The sequence below is a fragment of the Phoenix dactylifera genome, chromosome 11 (assembly GCF_009389715.1).
Source record: "Phoenix dactylifera cultivar Barhee BC4 chromosome 11, palm_55x_up_171113_PBpolish2nd_filt_p, whole genome shotgun sequence".
Classification (NCBI taxonomy): Eukaryota; Viridiplantae; Streptophyta; class Magnoliopsida; order Arecales; family Arecaceae; genus Phoenix; species Phoenix dactylifera.
In genome coordinates this window covers 15,383,754-15,401,842 of record NC_052402.1, presented here as the reverse complement: position 1 = coordinate 15,401,842, position 18,089 = coordinate 15,383,754, and the positions used below count along the sequence as shown (strand labels likewise).

At 37.7% G+C, this 18,089-nt stretch overlaps 1 protein-coding gene across 1 annotated transcript; it reads left to right on the top strand.

Moving 5' to 3' along the window:
- Positions 1 to 264: 264 nt before the first annotated feature.
- Positions 265 to 12,807, top strand: LOC103709364 (uncharacterized protein OsI_027940-like). The gene is made up of 6 exons (XM_026805517.2): positions 265 to 418; positions 4,155 to 4,341; positions 4,445 to 4,595; positions 5,663 to 5,700; positions 5,785 to 5,845; positions 12,311 to 12,807. The coding sequence occupies exons 1-6, from the start codon at positions 414 to 416 to the stop codon at positions 12,412 to 12,414; spliced, it is 546 nt and encodes a 181-aa protein (XP_026661318.2). The 5' UTR covers positions 265 to 413; the 3' UTR covers positions 12,415 to 12,807.
- The last annotated feature ends 5,282 nt before the right edge of the window (positions 12,808 to 18,089 follow it).

Genomic DNA, 18,089 nt, shown 5'->3' with positions numbered 1-18,089 from the left:
CAAAACAAGTATTTTTGGAGGATATACATGTAAATATTAATTTTAAGAAGGTATTTATATAAAATTTGCTATTTGGGAGGATATTCATGTTAAAAAAAAAAAAAAAAAAACCCTTCCTATAGTGTCATTTAACGTGGAATTGAAATTTTAGGTCGGTTCGATTTAGAATGGGAATACTATTATTTATCGGATTCGGTATTTAAATGGGCATGCATCCGTTAACCCGGTACCCAACCCAGGCGCATGTACCTTATGCTTCGGTTTCTTCCCTCATCCCAAAATTATCAAAGCTTCGAGTACAAGCCCTAAACGCTAAACCCTAGAGACCGGGCGGCGGTCGGCAATCAAAGGGTAATCAGCGGCCGGTGGTCTGTAGGCGATCAGCGATCGCCGGTCGACGGTATCCAGTCGAGATGAGGTAAGTTCTTCTTCTTCTTCTTCTTCTTCTTCTTCTCTTCTAGCCATCTTTTTACATATAATAAATAATTTTGGGGAGAAGGTTGGCGTTTGACCTGGCATTTCGTTGCCGCCGACGACATCTGGGGTGGTTTCTGTGGCCACAGATGAGTATGTCTTCTTGAAAGTATTGTCATTGGTTAAACCTAGCATTAGCATCAGAGTTAGTTATAAGTTTTGCTTCAGAGTTACCCAAATTTAGAACCCAAATGCGTTAAAACTTGTACTTGGAAATCTTGGACTGTTAGCTGGTTGAACTTTGGATGAAAAGTATTTGGGAGTTTAGAGACGCAATCGCACTAGTAGCATACTCTTTGTGCCCCCTCATTGTACTCACTCACACACACACACACAAAAGGAAAGATCGTTTAGTATAATCTTCGAATCATTTCTGGTTTTGGATCTAATCATGAACTTGTGCATGTCTGTTCTTGTTCCATAAGCAACTTTGAGGGGGTGTATCATGTCTTTCATACTCGCTTGTTTCCACTCCGCCTTCTGTTTCTATTTCTGCTCATGGATTTCTAGCTATCTACGCCAAATCTTACTTTTCTCAGCACCATGTGGCTCGTCCTTTACATCTCTTTGGCTCTTCTATCTTCTCTTCTTATTTCTTCCTCCTTCTCTCATATGATCTTCAATATTTTCTCTTTAATTTTTCTGAATTTAAGATTTTTTTTCATCCTAAAATTTCTTCCATAAAATTCTAGAATCTCATACACTAGTGCTCACCAGATTTTTATGTACTATCTGACTTCAATCAAGTTACAAAGCTACAACTTGTTTATAACATTATAACATGGTCTGTTGAACCTAAGATCAATATGATTGGATATTTTTATATGTGCTTGTTAGTGTTGTTATTTGTTGGACTATATCAAATTTTTGTACAGGATTGCTTAATCATTTGGTTGAATTTTTCGTTGTGAAACAAATTTTTGATTTCCAGTGTCCATTTTAATAAAAGGTTCTAAGTAAAGATCTTTTTGTAGGAAATATTTAGTGATTTTTTTATCAGGAGCTTGGTTTAAAATCCTGTTTCAGTAAATTGCAGTAAGAAGGAATAAGTGTTAAGCTATAATATCAAGATTCTCGTTTTGCTCCAAGTCTCTTCTTTGGGCTCAAATTTGCTTTTGATGAAGAAATCTATGGTAACCAACAAAGATGTTCTGCTAGTTTTCCTGTAAGAAAAGGGGACGCTAATATATTCCTTGGTGCTATCATTGTTGTGAATATCTCTACCTTGTGCCCTCCATATCTCTGGATGAAAGAGCTGCATGAGGACATTTACCTAGTGCGCTCCATATCTCTGAATGAAAGAGCTGCATTGGGACAATTGACAAGTGTTCATTCTGGTGACTTGGATTCGTCAACTATGAGGACCAACTTGAGCCGACCCATTTCAATTGACCTGTGCAGTTCATATAAGGGAATCTCTTATTCTTCTACACGACATCAAATTTCATAAATAACAAAAAGAAAGAAAGCCATAAAGATGTGGAAGAAGCTAGCATTGTACATTTGCAAAGGCATATCATGCTCAGTTTGGAACATGAACAGTCAATCGTAAGTAAGATAGACGGTTAGATTTTTCATGTGGTAATGATGTAGACATGATGCTAATAGGTCCATTCTCTTTTCCATGTCACCCTTTGTCTGTTGATCCTTTAGCCTGGACTTGGGAGAGTTAGGATTTTACTTCCACAGACTTAGAAAAGAAATTAGGGAAGGTGGACCTAGTGTAAGCATCTGGTGAAATATGGGCCGAGTTATCTAAGTTGTAGATGCCAATTAGTGATATGGACTAAAGTTGCTATACCAAAAGAATTATTGTTGAATTATAATCACAATTGTTTGACTGAAAACAATTGAAAGTTTTACAATAGCCCCTCCCATGCACCCTCACGTAAAAGAAAGAAATAACGACCAAAATAATCCTTCAGGCTAAATAGGACCTTCATGAGACTCAAAACCTGACAATTATAGTAAAAAAGCCCTCGAATAAAGAAATATCAAACCTTAAACCCATTCTAGGATACATCACATACTAATGGGACTGTTAGAATCCATATAGTTGTGTCCCATCTATCTTGTTCATTTCCTTTTTGTATGGTTGTGTAATTCAGGTCATGTTTAGCATTTCTTTTGTTGCATTCTGTTTATGTGTTTAATTGGACCCTTGGCATCCAAATTAGCATACCGCCCATAGCACCTAAGGATCAACAGAATTTAGGTATAGTGACAATTCAATATTTGTAATTATTTGCAGAGGATACAAGTTTCTACTTTAATTAAAATTTGCGAATGTGCCATAGGTTAAAAGTGAAAGGATGAATATAGAAGCAGATAAAATATAGAAGATATACCATTACATGAAAGAAATCAGGGAAGTTGTGGAATAAATAGTCAAATTTGCAAATAATCATGAATGTCTGTTTAAAAATGCTAGATTGCAATAAAATTGTGCTTGTATATTGTGTAGGTATTTACTCAGAAGCACCCTTTTGGTGTAAAGTGAATAAAAAATTATCTGAGAAATTCTGAATACGTTGGTAAACTGGCTTGTTTGACATTTTATTTTACAGGGCTAGGTGTTTGAATTGGTCAGTTGATATGGATAACTAGAACCTTATTAAAATCTTAACTTGTGCAGATTGACTGGGACGAAAATCCCATAGGAGCTACATTTAGAAAATAAGTTATAAGGAGTATCCCAATTGTTGCCATCATATTTCTTTGTTCAAATCAGAACTGTTATTGTACTTCACGAGACAAGCATACTGCTGCCCAAGAAAAGTGGAATTCAGGTGGACAGCTGTAATTGACTTGCCAATCTGACAAAAACTGGTGAAGTTAGTAGGTCTGTATTGGGAATAATTGGGTTTGTAACATAAACCTGTTGACATGACTAACCTGTTTATTAAACAGGTTGGCTTTGGTTTTGGAGACTTGGCACACTTGTCCTGCATTTAGTTGATGCCATTATGATCTGAACTTGAAACAGATTCATTATAAACTCGTTAACTCGGTATGGATATAATTATTTGTTAGAATTATGTGTATAAATTATTGTATAAAGATTTATGTTAATTGGATGTGAAGTTAATGTATTAGCATTGGTTAACAGAATCAGGCTAATTGTGTCAGCATGAGTTTAAGCATGTCAAGGTAAACAGGTTAATTGTGTCATCTCCGGCCTGGCCTGTTTATTAAATGAGTTACATAGGTCAGGTTGGGTTACCTATTTAATAAACAGGTTGGTTTCGGGTTGGAGTTGTTGACCTGTTTATCTGGACTGGTTCAGGTTGACAGTTTTTTTAGATTACTTACGTCTCAACCTGACACAAACCCGACCCAACTCGATCAACTGCACTCTATGAAAATGTTATAAAACTCAATAAACAGCACATTTTGGTTTCGCTGTTTAAGCTTTAGTAAAACAAGTTTACCAAAAACCCTAAATGAATGAGTTTTAAGAAAATGGTAGCTAGATTGTTTTTGTAAAACCTGTTTTGCTAAAATTGACAAGTCATAAAACCTGGAAAGTGAGTTTTATGAAAAAACATGTTATCCCCTTTTTCATAAAATCTATTTTACAAAAAATCATGTTTCATGATTATTTGTTTTTGAAGAACCAGCAAGCATCGAAACAGACCCCTAGTCTTTATCTGACATGTTGTATACTCGTTTTTCCTTAGTCGTCATCCTGAAGTGAAGTGGGCACAAAGGGTCGACAAGGTTTACATCACTGTACAGTTGCCTGATGCAAAAGATGTGAAGGTTAATCTGGAACCTGATGGCATTTTCACTTTTTCGGCAACTGCTGGAGCTGAAAACAACTTATATGAGTTGAAAATGGACCTCTATGATAAAGTAAATGTAGAGGTAAGTTTTGTTGTTAAGCATTGTGGAGCAAAAACATCTTGTTTTAGAACTTGTTCTCCACCATTTCAATTTTTTTCCTTACCTCCATATTGGTAATTATCAGGGAAGCAGAATTAACACAGGAGTCCGGTCTATCTTCTGTGTGGTAGAAAAAGTGGAGAAGGGGTGGTGGAAGAAGCTATTACGTGGTGATGCAAAAACACCTCACTATCTGAAAGTAGATTGGGATATGTGGGTGGACGAAGATGATGATGGTATATATGCTTCTCCTTTATGTTCCATCTTATTAGTTCTAGTTAATGATTTGATGCTAAAGGAATAGTGGTTCCAGCAAGTATCTTGAAATGTAATAATGGCGCTTTAACAAATCAAAGGAAGATAGTTTGATGTAGATATCTCTAAATACCTTTTTGGTGAATTAACTATAACCAAGCATATTTAGAAGTAACTTCAGCGAAATATGTCATGAAAACTAAACGTAAGCTGATATTAACTATTAGTTAAACATTTGGCTGAAAAGAAAAGCAACTATGTGTTATATTTATTGTTTTAAAGGGCTTATACAAGACTATTTAGATGCTCTCCAAATGTCTTGAGTCATTTCTGATGCTATACTAAATTATGCATAAGCATAAAATGAGAGACATGTGAGGCATGCGGTTTCATGATGTTCCTGATGTGGGATGTATACCATGAGGGTATGATCATTTTCAACTAAAAGTACAACAGAAGGATGGTTACCATGACTTATTATATACTTTTGAAGTGTGTAAATACAAATGCCAAAGTTATGTACTGTAGAAAATAATCCTTGCAGTTTTGATGTCAAACTTAATTATGGTATTGAACTAAAGTGAATCATCGTTTGATGTAAATCAAAACTTGTGCATATTTGGAGAATACTGCCTTACATTCTTACAAACTTCATGGAAGGTAACCAAGTCCAAGCGCAACAGTCATATCCTTTGTTTTTACACATCTCTTTTTTACTCAAAATAATTATCTTGCATAATGAAAACGTATGGTGTTATGCTTTACATGCTGAGGCTTTCAGGTTGCCTTGCTAAGACTGAATGCCTCACGTTGCACCCACTTTTTATCATTGATTATGTTCTGGAGATACTAAGCACCTTTCTAGTTCTCCAAATTAGGATAAGTTGACTATGCGAATATGTAAAGCAAAAATCGAGGACCGTAGTATATTAATCTCACTGTAACTTGTGTATGTAGTAATTGAAAATTTATATTAATCTCAGTACCTATAAAAATGTGATCTTATGATTATGGAATTCCTGGTTACTAACTTTTACTTGTTTGTTAGGTGCTGGCGACATTGACGTGGGAGGGATGGATTTCTCGGTAACGAATATTTCCAAATAAAATTTACTTCTTTTATTAGCAAATAGGCATACATTTCTTACCTTGCATTTATCTCTTGCACAGAATTTTGGTAGCATGGGGGGTGATGGAATGGATGATGACCTTGATGAAAGTGATGATGAAGGTAACAACCCAGAAATTTCATATGTTTAATAATAAGGTTTTCTGCATATATACCCACCTAAATATATGAAATTGCATGTATACTCTTGTAAAATTGCTATTTGCATGTATATCCTTCTTTTTTTTTTTGCATATGTACTTGTACCATCTAACGTCGTTAAAAAATAAACGACTTAAAACTAAAATGACTGAAATATATGCAAAAAATGTTAAAAGGCTATACATGCAAATAGCAAATTTATGAAGATATTCATATAATTTCTCATATTTAGAAGAGTATACATTCAAAAAATTTATAAAAAAAGATCAAAACTCGGCTAGAACTTGCGAAGTCTTGTATGATTCAGTTGGATCGCCAAGTCAAAAAAAGATTGAGCCACATTGTCAATTTGTTTTTAAAGATCATGACTCGGTCAAGTTAGAATATTAGATGATCATTTTGGTAATGCTATTCTTCATTTGATTTTGATATCTTTGTCATTTTTGAATCTATGACATCTATATATTCTTAATTATTTGTAAAAGCTTAGATTAGTAAAATATTTTTTTGTGATATGTAAATGTTGAGTTGTTTGTTTTTGAGGTGAGAATTTCATAAAAGCAAGATGATTCATTCTATAAGAGTTGATATTAATATGAGATCATGTGACATGATAATTTTAATCTTCTTTTGCCACTTTTTTTTATTAAGAACAACTGAATTATCTTTACTGAATTTTTATCATTTTTTATTGGATTTTTTAAGTGTATACCCTCCTAAATATGCATAATTACATGAATATTCTTGCAAAGTTGCTATTTGCATGTGTATCCTTATAAAGTTTTCTTTTTGCACGCCTACTTCTAAGCATATTTCAGTCATTTCAAATTTAAATCGTTTATTTTTTAATGGCATTCGATGGTATGGGTAAATATATAAAAAAAAAGAAAAAGAAGGGTATGCATGCAAAATAAGTATTTGATGAGGGTATACATGCAAATAATAATTTTACAAGGTTATTCATACAATTTTGTATATTTTGGAGGATATTCATGCAAAAAATCTTTAATAATATACTCCCTGTGCATGTTTACATTTAAAATAAAATCATTTGCATATGTGCGAGATTTGTTTTCTATTGAAAGAAACAAGTAGGGGAAATAAAAATGAAAACATATGAAGAAGAGAATGGTTGTTAGTCGATGGGTGGGTCCTCTATGTTTATACTTAGTTGTCCTCATAAAAGTGTATACACTTCACGCAATTTATTTCTTAACCTCCAATCCTGCATTATGCTTTTTTTTTTTTTTGTGGTCTCCATCCTACTTAATGTTTAACCTCCTAACTCAGATGGTGATCCAGTGTCATGGATGACTAGATATGATTTTCTATCATATTTTTTGTAGTGACAGAAGGGGATTAGGAGGGCTAAAAGAAAGATAAAGAGAGTAAAAGGAAATTGAAGTAAAAAATTTCCTTCAATTTTTCATTCAGTTTCACCATACTCAGTCTTGCACGCAGCCTCTCCACTACATAGATGCAGGTTTTCTACCTTTTTTATCTTTTGACTATAATGATATGGTACAGCTTAGTTGAGTAGCATTTGATGTTTGATGTGTTGTTGATCAAAGTAGAACATGAAGATGAACATTTTCTTCTAGAGCTATCTAGGGGTTTGTACTAGAACTGCTTCATGGCATATGTTCTGAAGGTGAGGATGCCATCATCAATTCTTAACGGCTCAAGATGCTTTTTATACTGAATTATTTACTTCACCTTATAAATTCCAGGATGAAACTTTGTTGAGCTTAACAAGTGATAAGTTAGATTCATGGTAATGCAATTTTGGACAAATTTGATTAGTCATGTAAATCGTGATCTACTGAAAGATTAGGTTGTGACATTGCTTCAGACTCAATTTTTTCAGTATCCAATGGATCATATTGTTTGGGGTGCTTTTGCACCCATGAATTTAGTCATTGACAGATTGGAAATGCCAATTTGGAATAGTAATTCATTGACATTGTCCTCCAAGGGCTTATGTGGGTCGAGAAGACATGCATCCAACATTCATAGCAGAGTTCAGACCCATGCTTCCTGATGGGTTAGTATGAATCTCATACAATTAAACTTGACCCAGTACTACATGATCACAATCATGCATTAAAGCTCAAGCTTCAAATATGTTGGTCCCATAAAAGATCTTGTGTATCGACCCCATAGACTTGCCATACTGTTTATATGTTAAACTGTTAACCATCCTAGTGAAGTTGCCACACAGAAAGGGCATTGAGTTTGCTTTGACCAGAAAAGGAAATAAAAGATTGAGGGGTCACATTGGGTCTTAGTGGCCTCGAAAAAGAGTATTGTCATGAAAAGAAAGAGCTAGATTTCTTTCCAACTGTTCCGAAGCCCTCGACCCCTCTTTGATTTACAACCATGAATCATGAAGCTTTGGGAAGGAAAATGACTTCTCTTTAGTTCAGTTTTGTCTTGGATAGAATGCTCAACCACCATTCTCAATATATTTCCAGCTATTCAAGTCTTAGGATGGGATACAGCTGCCATAAATGAATTTAAAAGGAAAATGAATTAAGAGGGAAGTATGGAATCACTTTGGGTCCATTAGAAGATGTGGAAGTGTGCTGGTGTTGTGAAAGGAAATGAAAGAAGAAGAGAATCAAGAGAAATTAGTCAAAACCCCTTGTCATTTTGATATCCACTCATATTCCTAAGCCTTAATCTAATGAACGGGCACAGCGCGCGCGCGCGCGCGCGCGCGAGAGAGAGAGAGAGAGAGAGAGAGAGAGAGAGATCTCCATATCAGCTGTGTGCCTCAAATCTTTGGCTGTAGATGGGAAAGTATGATTCCTTAGGATTTGGTGGTTCTTGACTGTTTTCACGTATACATAAGAGAGGAAGCTACCCTTTGAGGGCATTCAGACGCTATTATGATACTGCTATGCCATCAATAACCCTCACCGTGAGATATCAAGACCTTGCCCACCATAAGGACATGCTCAATCACCAGAAAAATCGTACATGACTCAATTAGTGACATTTTTACAAAGTCTACATGAAGGACCCACCATAATAAGATTTCTCTTGGGCAGTAATATCTCGCAGCAAAAAGAAGTAAGGAGCATCTCTTGCTGATCCCAAAATAAGGAAAGAGGGTGGTGTTGGGTGAGTACTTTCATCCTTCTCTTTTCATTGCTCTCTATTCTCTATCACTATTGACAATATCCACATTATTTCATTCTCTTTGAATAATGTTAAACATACGGTATTCTATTGTGAAGAGAGTGGAGAAGATTCCATGCTCTTTTTTCTCTTTTTTGCTGGCTGTCTGTAAAAAAGTATATAATAATAAAAATAGAAGAGGAGGGAACACTAACATTAGGTTAAAGACCCATTCATGCTGATACGGTCCGTGCTGTTGCCATCGCGTGACAGCCTATAGTATTTTTAGGACTTCTTGATCATTGTGATTTATGCATTGATAGTGTTTGAGCTCTTCTGAGGCCGTCATCACTAATACTTGATCACCTTAATCTTCATGATTTGCAGCAACTGATAGTTACAATCTCCTAGCAAATGGCTTTAAACATTGTCTTTGCAATACGAGCCATCCAAACATTGCTGTCTTTATAATGATGTTTCATTACTTACAGTGCATGGTCAATTGGACATCCTAACTCATATTAGCATATCAATCTAGATATCCAAGGCAATCTTTGAATGGCAACAAAGGTGCCTCAATTGTTTTGCACCTTCAGTTTTTGTGATAATCATCTAAGTCCAACATTGACTGCTATGATCAATGCTTTGGTCATCATGATTGTACAAATCACTATATTTTTCAAAGCTCACATTCTTTGAAGTCTCCAAGCTTTGAGGTTTGGGCATTTTCCTTGGGGCTTTTCCACCTTTGCTCCAAAGTTAGAGTATTGAGCGGTTTCCTTCAGGCCTACTCACCTCTATTCCTAGCTTAGTGTGTTAGTTACACAAGATTTACCCACCTCATCTTTAGACTTATATCGAGCATTTACCTATGGCTTTGCTCTTCTCTATTAAATACTACAGTGTTGCGTAGCATTTGCCTGCATGCATGTGTTTTTGTGGAGGGTGGGATACTCACTTTTGAGATTTAACAACCTCTATTGAGGGGCTGTTTGGAGCCCTGTAGGTGGAGCTGCATGCAGCTCAAGTTGCAGGTGCAAGCCACTTCATGTGTTTGGAGAGGCATAGATAGACCACGTGCTATAACTTGAGTTACACAAGGCCTGCATCTCAAGTCTTAACTATCGCAAGTTGACCCGCAGCCAGGTGAGCAGTATAAAAAAATACGCTGCTCTTCTATCCCAATCGAATACTCACCCCATCCCTGTGTCACCATCTTCCTCCTCTCTCCTTTGCCCAACTCAGCCTCGCCTTCTGATGCTGCCAACCCCACCCCTTTGTTATTGTCTCCCTTCGGTGATCCACCCAACCTCACCTCCTAATCTTGTTGGCCCCAACCCCCTATGTCACGGTCTCCCTCATCTTAGTGCCCCATTAAACCTCGCCACCTAACCCCACCATCCCCAATCCCGCACCATCATCTCCCTCCTCTTCGGTGCCCTACCGAAAATGCCAGGAGAAATGCATCATGGAGGCAGAGGCCTCAAATCAGTTCGGAAGATCTAAAGATCTAGTGCAATATCTGGTGCAAGAATGCCGGCTGAGATCTGGTGTGAGAACGTTAGTGGGAAGCAAACTCACTGCAGGCTGAGATCTGATGTGACAATGCACAAGGTGAGGGACGCTTGTTTTCTGATCCTCCCATGTCACAGGGAGGATTGATGAGTGACGGCTCATATCCGATCAGGACAATGATCTGATGGTGGAGATTTCAGCCCTCCTGCCTCCCAGGTCTACATTCACCTTGATCTTGCCTCTTGCCCTCGTGCACCATTCAAACTGGTGAATTGATTATGTTTCAACTTAATCCACCAGCAACTCAAACTATATGCGACCTGAGCTGCAGTTTAAGTTGACTTGAAGGATTCCAAACAGCCCCTTAATTTTATACGCAGTTCAAAGACACCTAAAATTCTGTAAGATGCTTTGGAGGCAACTCAAGTCTTCATAATACTGCTCGGAGACACCTCAAGTCTTCGGTATACAGTTCGGAGACACCCGAAGTCTTCATCAGATAAACTGAGGACACCTTGCATCCCTTCCCTCACTGCTCATGGGGATCTAGCAATCTGGATATGGAAAGGAATTTAACGTATCAGCCCTACTTAATTACAAGTACCTATAATTTATTAAGGGGAAAGGACTTGGCATATTTTCTCATGTACTTCATGTATGCATTTAGTCTCGCATTTCATGGGTCTACTTACAAATGCATGCACATTGCACAAGTAATTTAATTTATCAAGATGGATTAGAGGATAGAGGGGCGGGCCATGGCGCAACGGTAAAGTTGTTCCATCATGTTTGAAACATGGAAACAACCTCCCTCCATGTAGGGGTAAGGCTATGTTCATCTTTTCTCCACAAACCCAGCATTGGTAGGAGCCTCGTGCACTATGATTCCCTTTTCAGATAGATTAGAGAATTCTTAACAACTTAATTAGAAGTATTCCTTATCAGAGGATTTAATCAACTGTGGTTCCCTTGAGGCTATATGAAATGGGTTTCCTGCATCTTAAAGGGAAAAAAAACTGGGTTTGTCTGGCATTTTGCCCCTAACGATAACTCATCCACTGATTCTTGAACATCAGTCAAATTGGACCTCCACTTAGTTTCCCCCTATTGAGGATTCAAAATTTGTATCTATCCATCTTGCCCTTTTGCATTTGCTTGGGATTCTAGGTTTATCTGCCATAATGATTGTTTGTTAATCTTTCCTTTCCATTATGTAGATTGTTGTGCTTTTTTTTTTGACTGTTTAAGCTATTGCATTTTGCACAGAATACTATGTTTCAAGTGGAAATGCAAATTATGCCGGGCATAATACAAAATTGATATATGTCATTCCCAGTGAGAAATTGAAACCAAGGAGCTGATTGCAGATAGCAATACCTTTATTTTTCATTTAGAAAATGTCAAGTTTCTCATTCACAAATCTAAAACATTTACATTAGAATGGCCCTGGTTTTTTTCAATCCTCTATAGTATTCACCCATGATTATTCTCAATATACATTATCAATTTAGGCGACTTGCAATATAATTTTTTGTTAGGAAATTCTGATAGTCAACTTCCTTATTAGTAAGCATTGATCGAACACACAAGCCTTTGCTGTTGTAACAGCATTTTTTTTTTTCTTTTTGAGCATAAACTCTTGTTCTAAGTACTAGAAATTCATTCCCTGTCCTATTCAGTAGTGGGGTGGAAGATCCAAAGCGCAATTGTTGCAGTGCAATTATATTTTTTCCCAGTATTTTATGAACTCTAACCTTATATTAATTTAATAACCCATCTGTTTTTCAGAACAAGAAGCAGAAAAGGTTGATCATGCCGAAAAGGCTGGAGATGTGCAGAAGACTGAAGAAGCCTCGTCAGAGGCCAAAATGGAAACAGCTCCAAGCACATGAAAGAGTCCTCCAGCCAAAATTCACTTCCATGGTTCTGGGGTGTTGCTGAACAAGGCTAGATGATCATGGTTTTCGTGTTCATTGGCGTGTTGACTGGTTGATTGTAGTTCATGTGGAGCTCATTTTCATTTTTGATAGGCAGGTGGAACCAGTTTGGTTCGGCTGGCAGCATGTGTTTGATATGAAGGTTCCATGGATAATCTGAAAGCAGACTTTAGCATGTCAGTATTATTAAACTATGCTTGTTGGATTTTTGGATTTTTTGTATTTTTTTGTTGTTGCTTGTAGTGACACTTTAAGCTTCTGCCTTTTTTCTTTGGCGGAAAATGTGTGTTCTATTATCGGAGATTGGTATTATGGTGAAAGATCTATAAAGTGTTTTTAAAGTGACAACCAGGATATGTTGATGCACATCTATCTGGTGATATTAGAGGGGAAAAGAGTTACTTTTGGGGAGAGTATTCTTGTTGCTTGATGCCTTTAATGAGTCGGATGAAGACTATTGATACTTGTCTTTACAAGAGCTAGCCTATATAGGCAGTGGATAAATGAGGGAGCAGGTCTCCCAGTGAAGTGAGATTTCTAATTTTTGTGATTAGAAAGGACTCCTACTTTCTACTGTATACCCATCCCACCCCTCAAGATCTTCTACCCAGTAACTACCCCACCCCTTGAGGGCTGATGTCATTTGGAAACACGCTCTAGTTCTTTTGCTTAGCCGGCAAGGGATGATACTATCGGAGCAAGTACTTCTAGCTAGATGAGAATAAATTCCTTTCCACCTTTTTGTATTTTTATATTTTATGAAGCTCCTGGTTGAAAAAATTCTGGCTTTTCTGTAACATCTCTTTGGCTTGTTTTTCTGCATTTTTAGTAATATCTGTTGGCATTCTTGGAAGACACCTGAATTTTGCTAAATTCTCACCACGGGGCACTTTTTCTTATCATTTCCTGATCTTTACTAAATTCTCACCACTGGGGCACTTCTTCTTATCATTTCCTGATCTCTTGAGAGGTAGCATGACTTGGACTCCACATTTTATACTGGTCGGAGAAAGCCCGGAAATTTCAGGGTCGAATTTTACCGTTTCAAGAATCACTGCTTTTGCTTACTCTGGTGGATGCAATTCTAGGGTCCATGATCCAAAAGTTGTGTGAAAGGCTGAAAAGAAAATGATCAGAGTTCTGAATATAAAGAGTCAGTTATCAGCCTTATCATGGCATAAACTATTGATGGTCATTCTTTATTTTCTGTATTAAATAAACATGGTGGATTTTAATGCTAGGGTGGATTAAGTGAATTCTTTTGCTTCATTAGCAATATAACTTCAGGACTCAAGCTTCATACCTTTAAGTTGCGGATTTCCTACCTGCAAAGAAATATATTTTCACGTCTAAATATCCTGATTTGCCTTTTTTTTCGCTTTGTTATTCTGTTTTTTGGTTTGGCAGGTCGGCTATTTTGTTGATTGCCACTATTTTAGGGTTGATGACCGCGTGTGGGTGATTGGTGGCACAGGCTTAGGGATACTTGGCTACTTTCTGTGAGGATCCGTACAGAATTTGAACTCTTAATCTGGCGAAAACGCTAGGGCTTAAATGAGGAGAGTGTATGAAGATTCGTGCGGGTGTATGTTTAGTCCCACATTAGCTACGTACTTCGTGCTAGTTTTTTTTTTTTTTATGAGATTTTGAATTGTTACGCTTTTACTTTAGTCGTATCCACGCAGATCACAACGAGTAATTGGGTCCCCAAAAGCTATTCTTCATGGTGGCCTTGCCCGGACCAAACGTTTTGTCGCTTATGTTGCTGGTTATCATATGACTCGATAGAAGCAGACCAGTCATGGATATCAAGTGCCCTAGTTATGAAATCGTAAAAGGCACGTAGCAAAACCCGAGACCATCCATATTGAAGGATTTCTGTGTGGTAGATCTGGCTCCAGCTTGACCTAAGCTGCTTTGGGTCAAAGAGTTAGGCTCAGGTCTAACTGGTTTTGGATATATTTAAAAATCTTTACCTTTTCAGAAAAAAAATCTGAAATTTGGGGTGGATAAAGCTCGTCGAAAAGACGGCAAAATCACAAACAAGGCTTTTCCAACTTAGCCCGGCGGCACTACCAAACCCCAACTCCAGAGAAGCAAGCAACAATGAGACCAAGAATACCAAAGCATTGGAGGTACTGACCTCATAAACAGAGTTACGTAATAAGTTACTATCAGAAAAGATAGCATTCTCCCTCCTCATACATTAGCAAAGTAACATAATTGAGGACACGATACGAAACTTTCTCATGCACACAAAGAAGCCCAAAGACAAAGTAACAGCAACTAGCAAGTAGGAACCACTCTCACGTACACCGCATACCAGCTACGACCTTACCTTGTATGCTATAATATCCATAAATATATGAAGGATCGCACCCTCTTTCCCCTCCTTTAATCACAAGGCCATGCTTAACTCATTAAGGAGAAATTAAGAGGATGCTCTTTAGTTCATTAACAGTTGGGCATCGGCACCCCACACTTACCGGCCACCTTCTTACTGTTCTTGGAGTTGATATAACCCTGCAGCTTGGGGTTCTTCTTGTACTGGCAGAAGCAAGGCTTTTGTTCCTTCAGCTTAGCGCAGCAGGCGGCGGTGGGCGGAGCTGATGACAGGATTGCCTTTGCGCATGGGCTCAGCTCCATGGGGTTGCACGTCACCGACACTGTGGTCGGAGCTCGGCATAGGAGAAGAGCTGCGATGAAGAAGAAGAAGAAGAAGAGAGGTGCTGACTTCATGTTAGCACTGGACCAAAGATGGAAGGAGATGGTAATTACTGATCAGAAGAGAATGGGAAGGCAAATGGCGGATGGAGGAGAGTGGAAGAGAGGAAGGAGGGCCTTATATAGACCATGGTGGCTCTCATGTGAATGAAAAGGAAAAGGTGGCAGCACTTTGAGACGCTAAGCCACCGGGAATTTTGCAGGCAATGTAGCCGAATGGCAGGGTCCTTTCGCATGCGTTCTTGGACTCCTACTATGTACGAGTCTAGAGTTAATTCCAACCTAGTTTTATGAACTTTGGTTCCTTGGATGATCTCCTTTGCCGCGGAGGTGAGAAAATGGTTCATGAAAAGTTCCACCACATATCGCATCCGGTGGCCATCTAATTTCATAGTGGGGTTAAAGTAGTGCAGTGATGATGTGAATGGGGTGGAGGCGTGGCGGACCTCATCATGAATTTGGGTGTGGGGCTCAACACTCCTTGGAAAATCTTTCAAACTTTAACGGAAAGACTTTTGGACTAAGCTATATATACACACTACTAGGAAAATTGGAAGCTTGCTCTATATTTCCTGGCTGGTGCAATTTGTTTTCCACTTTTTTTTAAAAAAACTCTTTCCTTGATATGATATACCTCTCCTCATGTGAATCGGCTCAACCCTACACTGGTGATTGATATAAGATGCAGCCTCTTCTTTTAATAAAATTGAATTGAGCTTGTAAAAACTCATGCGAGCATGTGTTTAGTCTCACATTGGTTATTCACTAGATAAATTTTAGAAAACTTATACATGATCAAGAAATTCAAATAATACATTCTAGCTAATCTTTTTGGATGAGATCCTGGATTATTACAAATAATATCAGAGTGGACCTAATCTATAACCCATGGATTAGAGAATATTACAATATGTATTTGCTGGAGCTGACTACCTAATAAGGATGTTAGGGCTTAAATGAGGGAAGTATGTGAGGACCCGTGCGGGCATGTATTTAGTCCCATATTGGTTATTCGCTGGGTAGATTTTGGATACTTATACAGAATCAAGAAACACAAATAATACTTTCTGGCTAGTTTTTTTGGATGAGATCCTGCATTGTTATATAGCTTAATCCAAATTTGAGATGAAAGAAGAAATACTAGGTCTACCCGTGCGAATGGGCAGTGGAGTAGATCAGGGTACTGCATAGAGAGGAAAAAAAAAGGAGGGAAAAAAAATCCTCGGGTCTGCAGATTGGGTTAGTCCGTGATAATAGGATGCAAGTATTTTGGGATTGGCCTGGCTCTCGGAAGCCCCTTTTCTGTCACATGAGCCTATCATTGCTCCAACAACATGCATTGATGTCTTCATGCATGAAGGTTAGGGTGCACCACCATGATACTGATAACATGATAACAGGTGTCACACAGACAGAGAGAGAGAGAGAGAGAGAGAGAGAGAGAGAGAGAGAGAGAGAGTTCACACATCTATCAACTGCCCCTCAAATAGAAACTAGCCCGTGTCTCTGAAAAAGAATGACTGTAACTTTGCCTATGGCCCATGAAGGTAATGATTGGAGAATAAAGATTAGCTGCTCCGTTCTCATTAGCTAGATATCATCAGAATGATTTGAGAGGATAAATTTCAAAGCTTTATTTATGGAAGCTTGACTTTGTTCGGTCATGGTTGGCATGGCCTTTAGGTACTGGTGCTCCATCTGCACGTCTCTTTGATCATTCCATTTTGGATTTTGGAGTGCAGATTGTTTCTACCTACCAAGGTGTCATCACCGCTGCCACGCGTATGCATCTTTGGCGAGAAAGAACGATTGATTTTTTTTTCGCGACATCAACTATTGAATCATATCTTGCACAAATCTTCAAGCACTTTGAACTCTCTTTTTTCATCTGCTTGCACATATATGGTAATGGTTATTGCACGATCAAATGAAGCATATTGCGAAAAAAAATGAATCATTCTTTCGCGCAAAAGATACAACCCAAATCCGTAGATAGAGACATGACTTTAATCATGTCAATGTCTGAATACAAGCCAAATCCAAATCCTATGGTTTGCCGTTATTGGCATCTGACAAATGATACTGAGCAATCAATCCCTTAGTTCTTGACACTCAAATGGCTGATCAGGTTTGGCAAGTTTTGGCTTTTGTTCTTTTTAATTCCTTTTATAGTTCCATTGGTCAGAACGAATGAGAAAAACATGGATAGAGAAAAAATTGACTCTTTATCTTCATTTCTACAGATCAGGCATTTCTGTTTCTGGAGGACAAATTGGTTAATTTATATTCATGGAGAATTCTTAGGGTTCTTGATGAGTCTTAAAGATATAAGAGCCCGTAACCCAATAATAAGATCCTACACTCACTATTGACCATACTGAAATTAGTATTCTTTCATTCAATGCACTTTATGTATTTGTCTTTCATGGATGGATTAATTTTTTAGATATTCTAAGGTGAGCTGATGGATTTATGAGCTGAGACATGCTCTAGTAGTTATGCTCCTTTGCTTGGCAATCAAATACTCCAAATTAGAGATGGTGCATTGCAAAATATTTAGACTTGGATATAATTATAGTATGGGTGGGTCACCTTTTTCTTTTTCTTAAGAAAAAAGAATGTGTTGGTGGATTTCAAGGGCCTGAAAATATGGCCACTAAAGGTTTTGGGTTGACCAGGCATGAGCTTAGCTAATTAGAACCAAGTTCGCTAATTAAGAAGAGGCTATATAGGCTTGGGGGAGGTTTTATATTTAGATTTTATTTTTGGATTTAGGTAGAGCTTAGCTCTACTCGAGCTTTCTTCTGGCCTAAAATTGGTTGTCTGAATGCAATCCCTCAAAGGTTAAATGTGCCCATCTTTTTGCATGCGATGAGTGGAATAAGCATTATATAATGTGCTTTAAT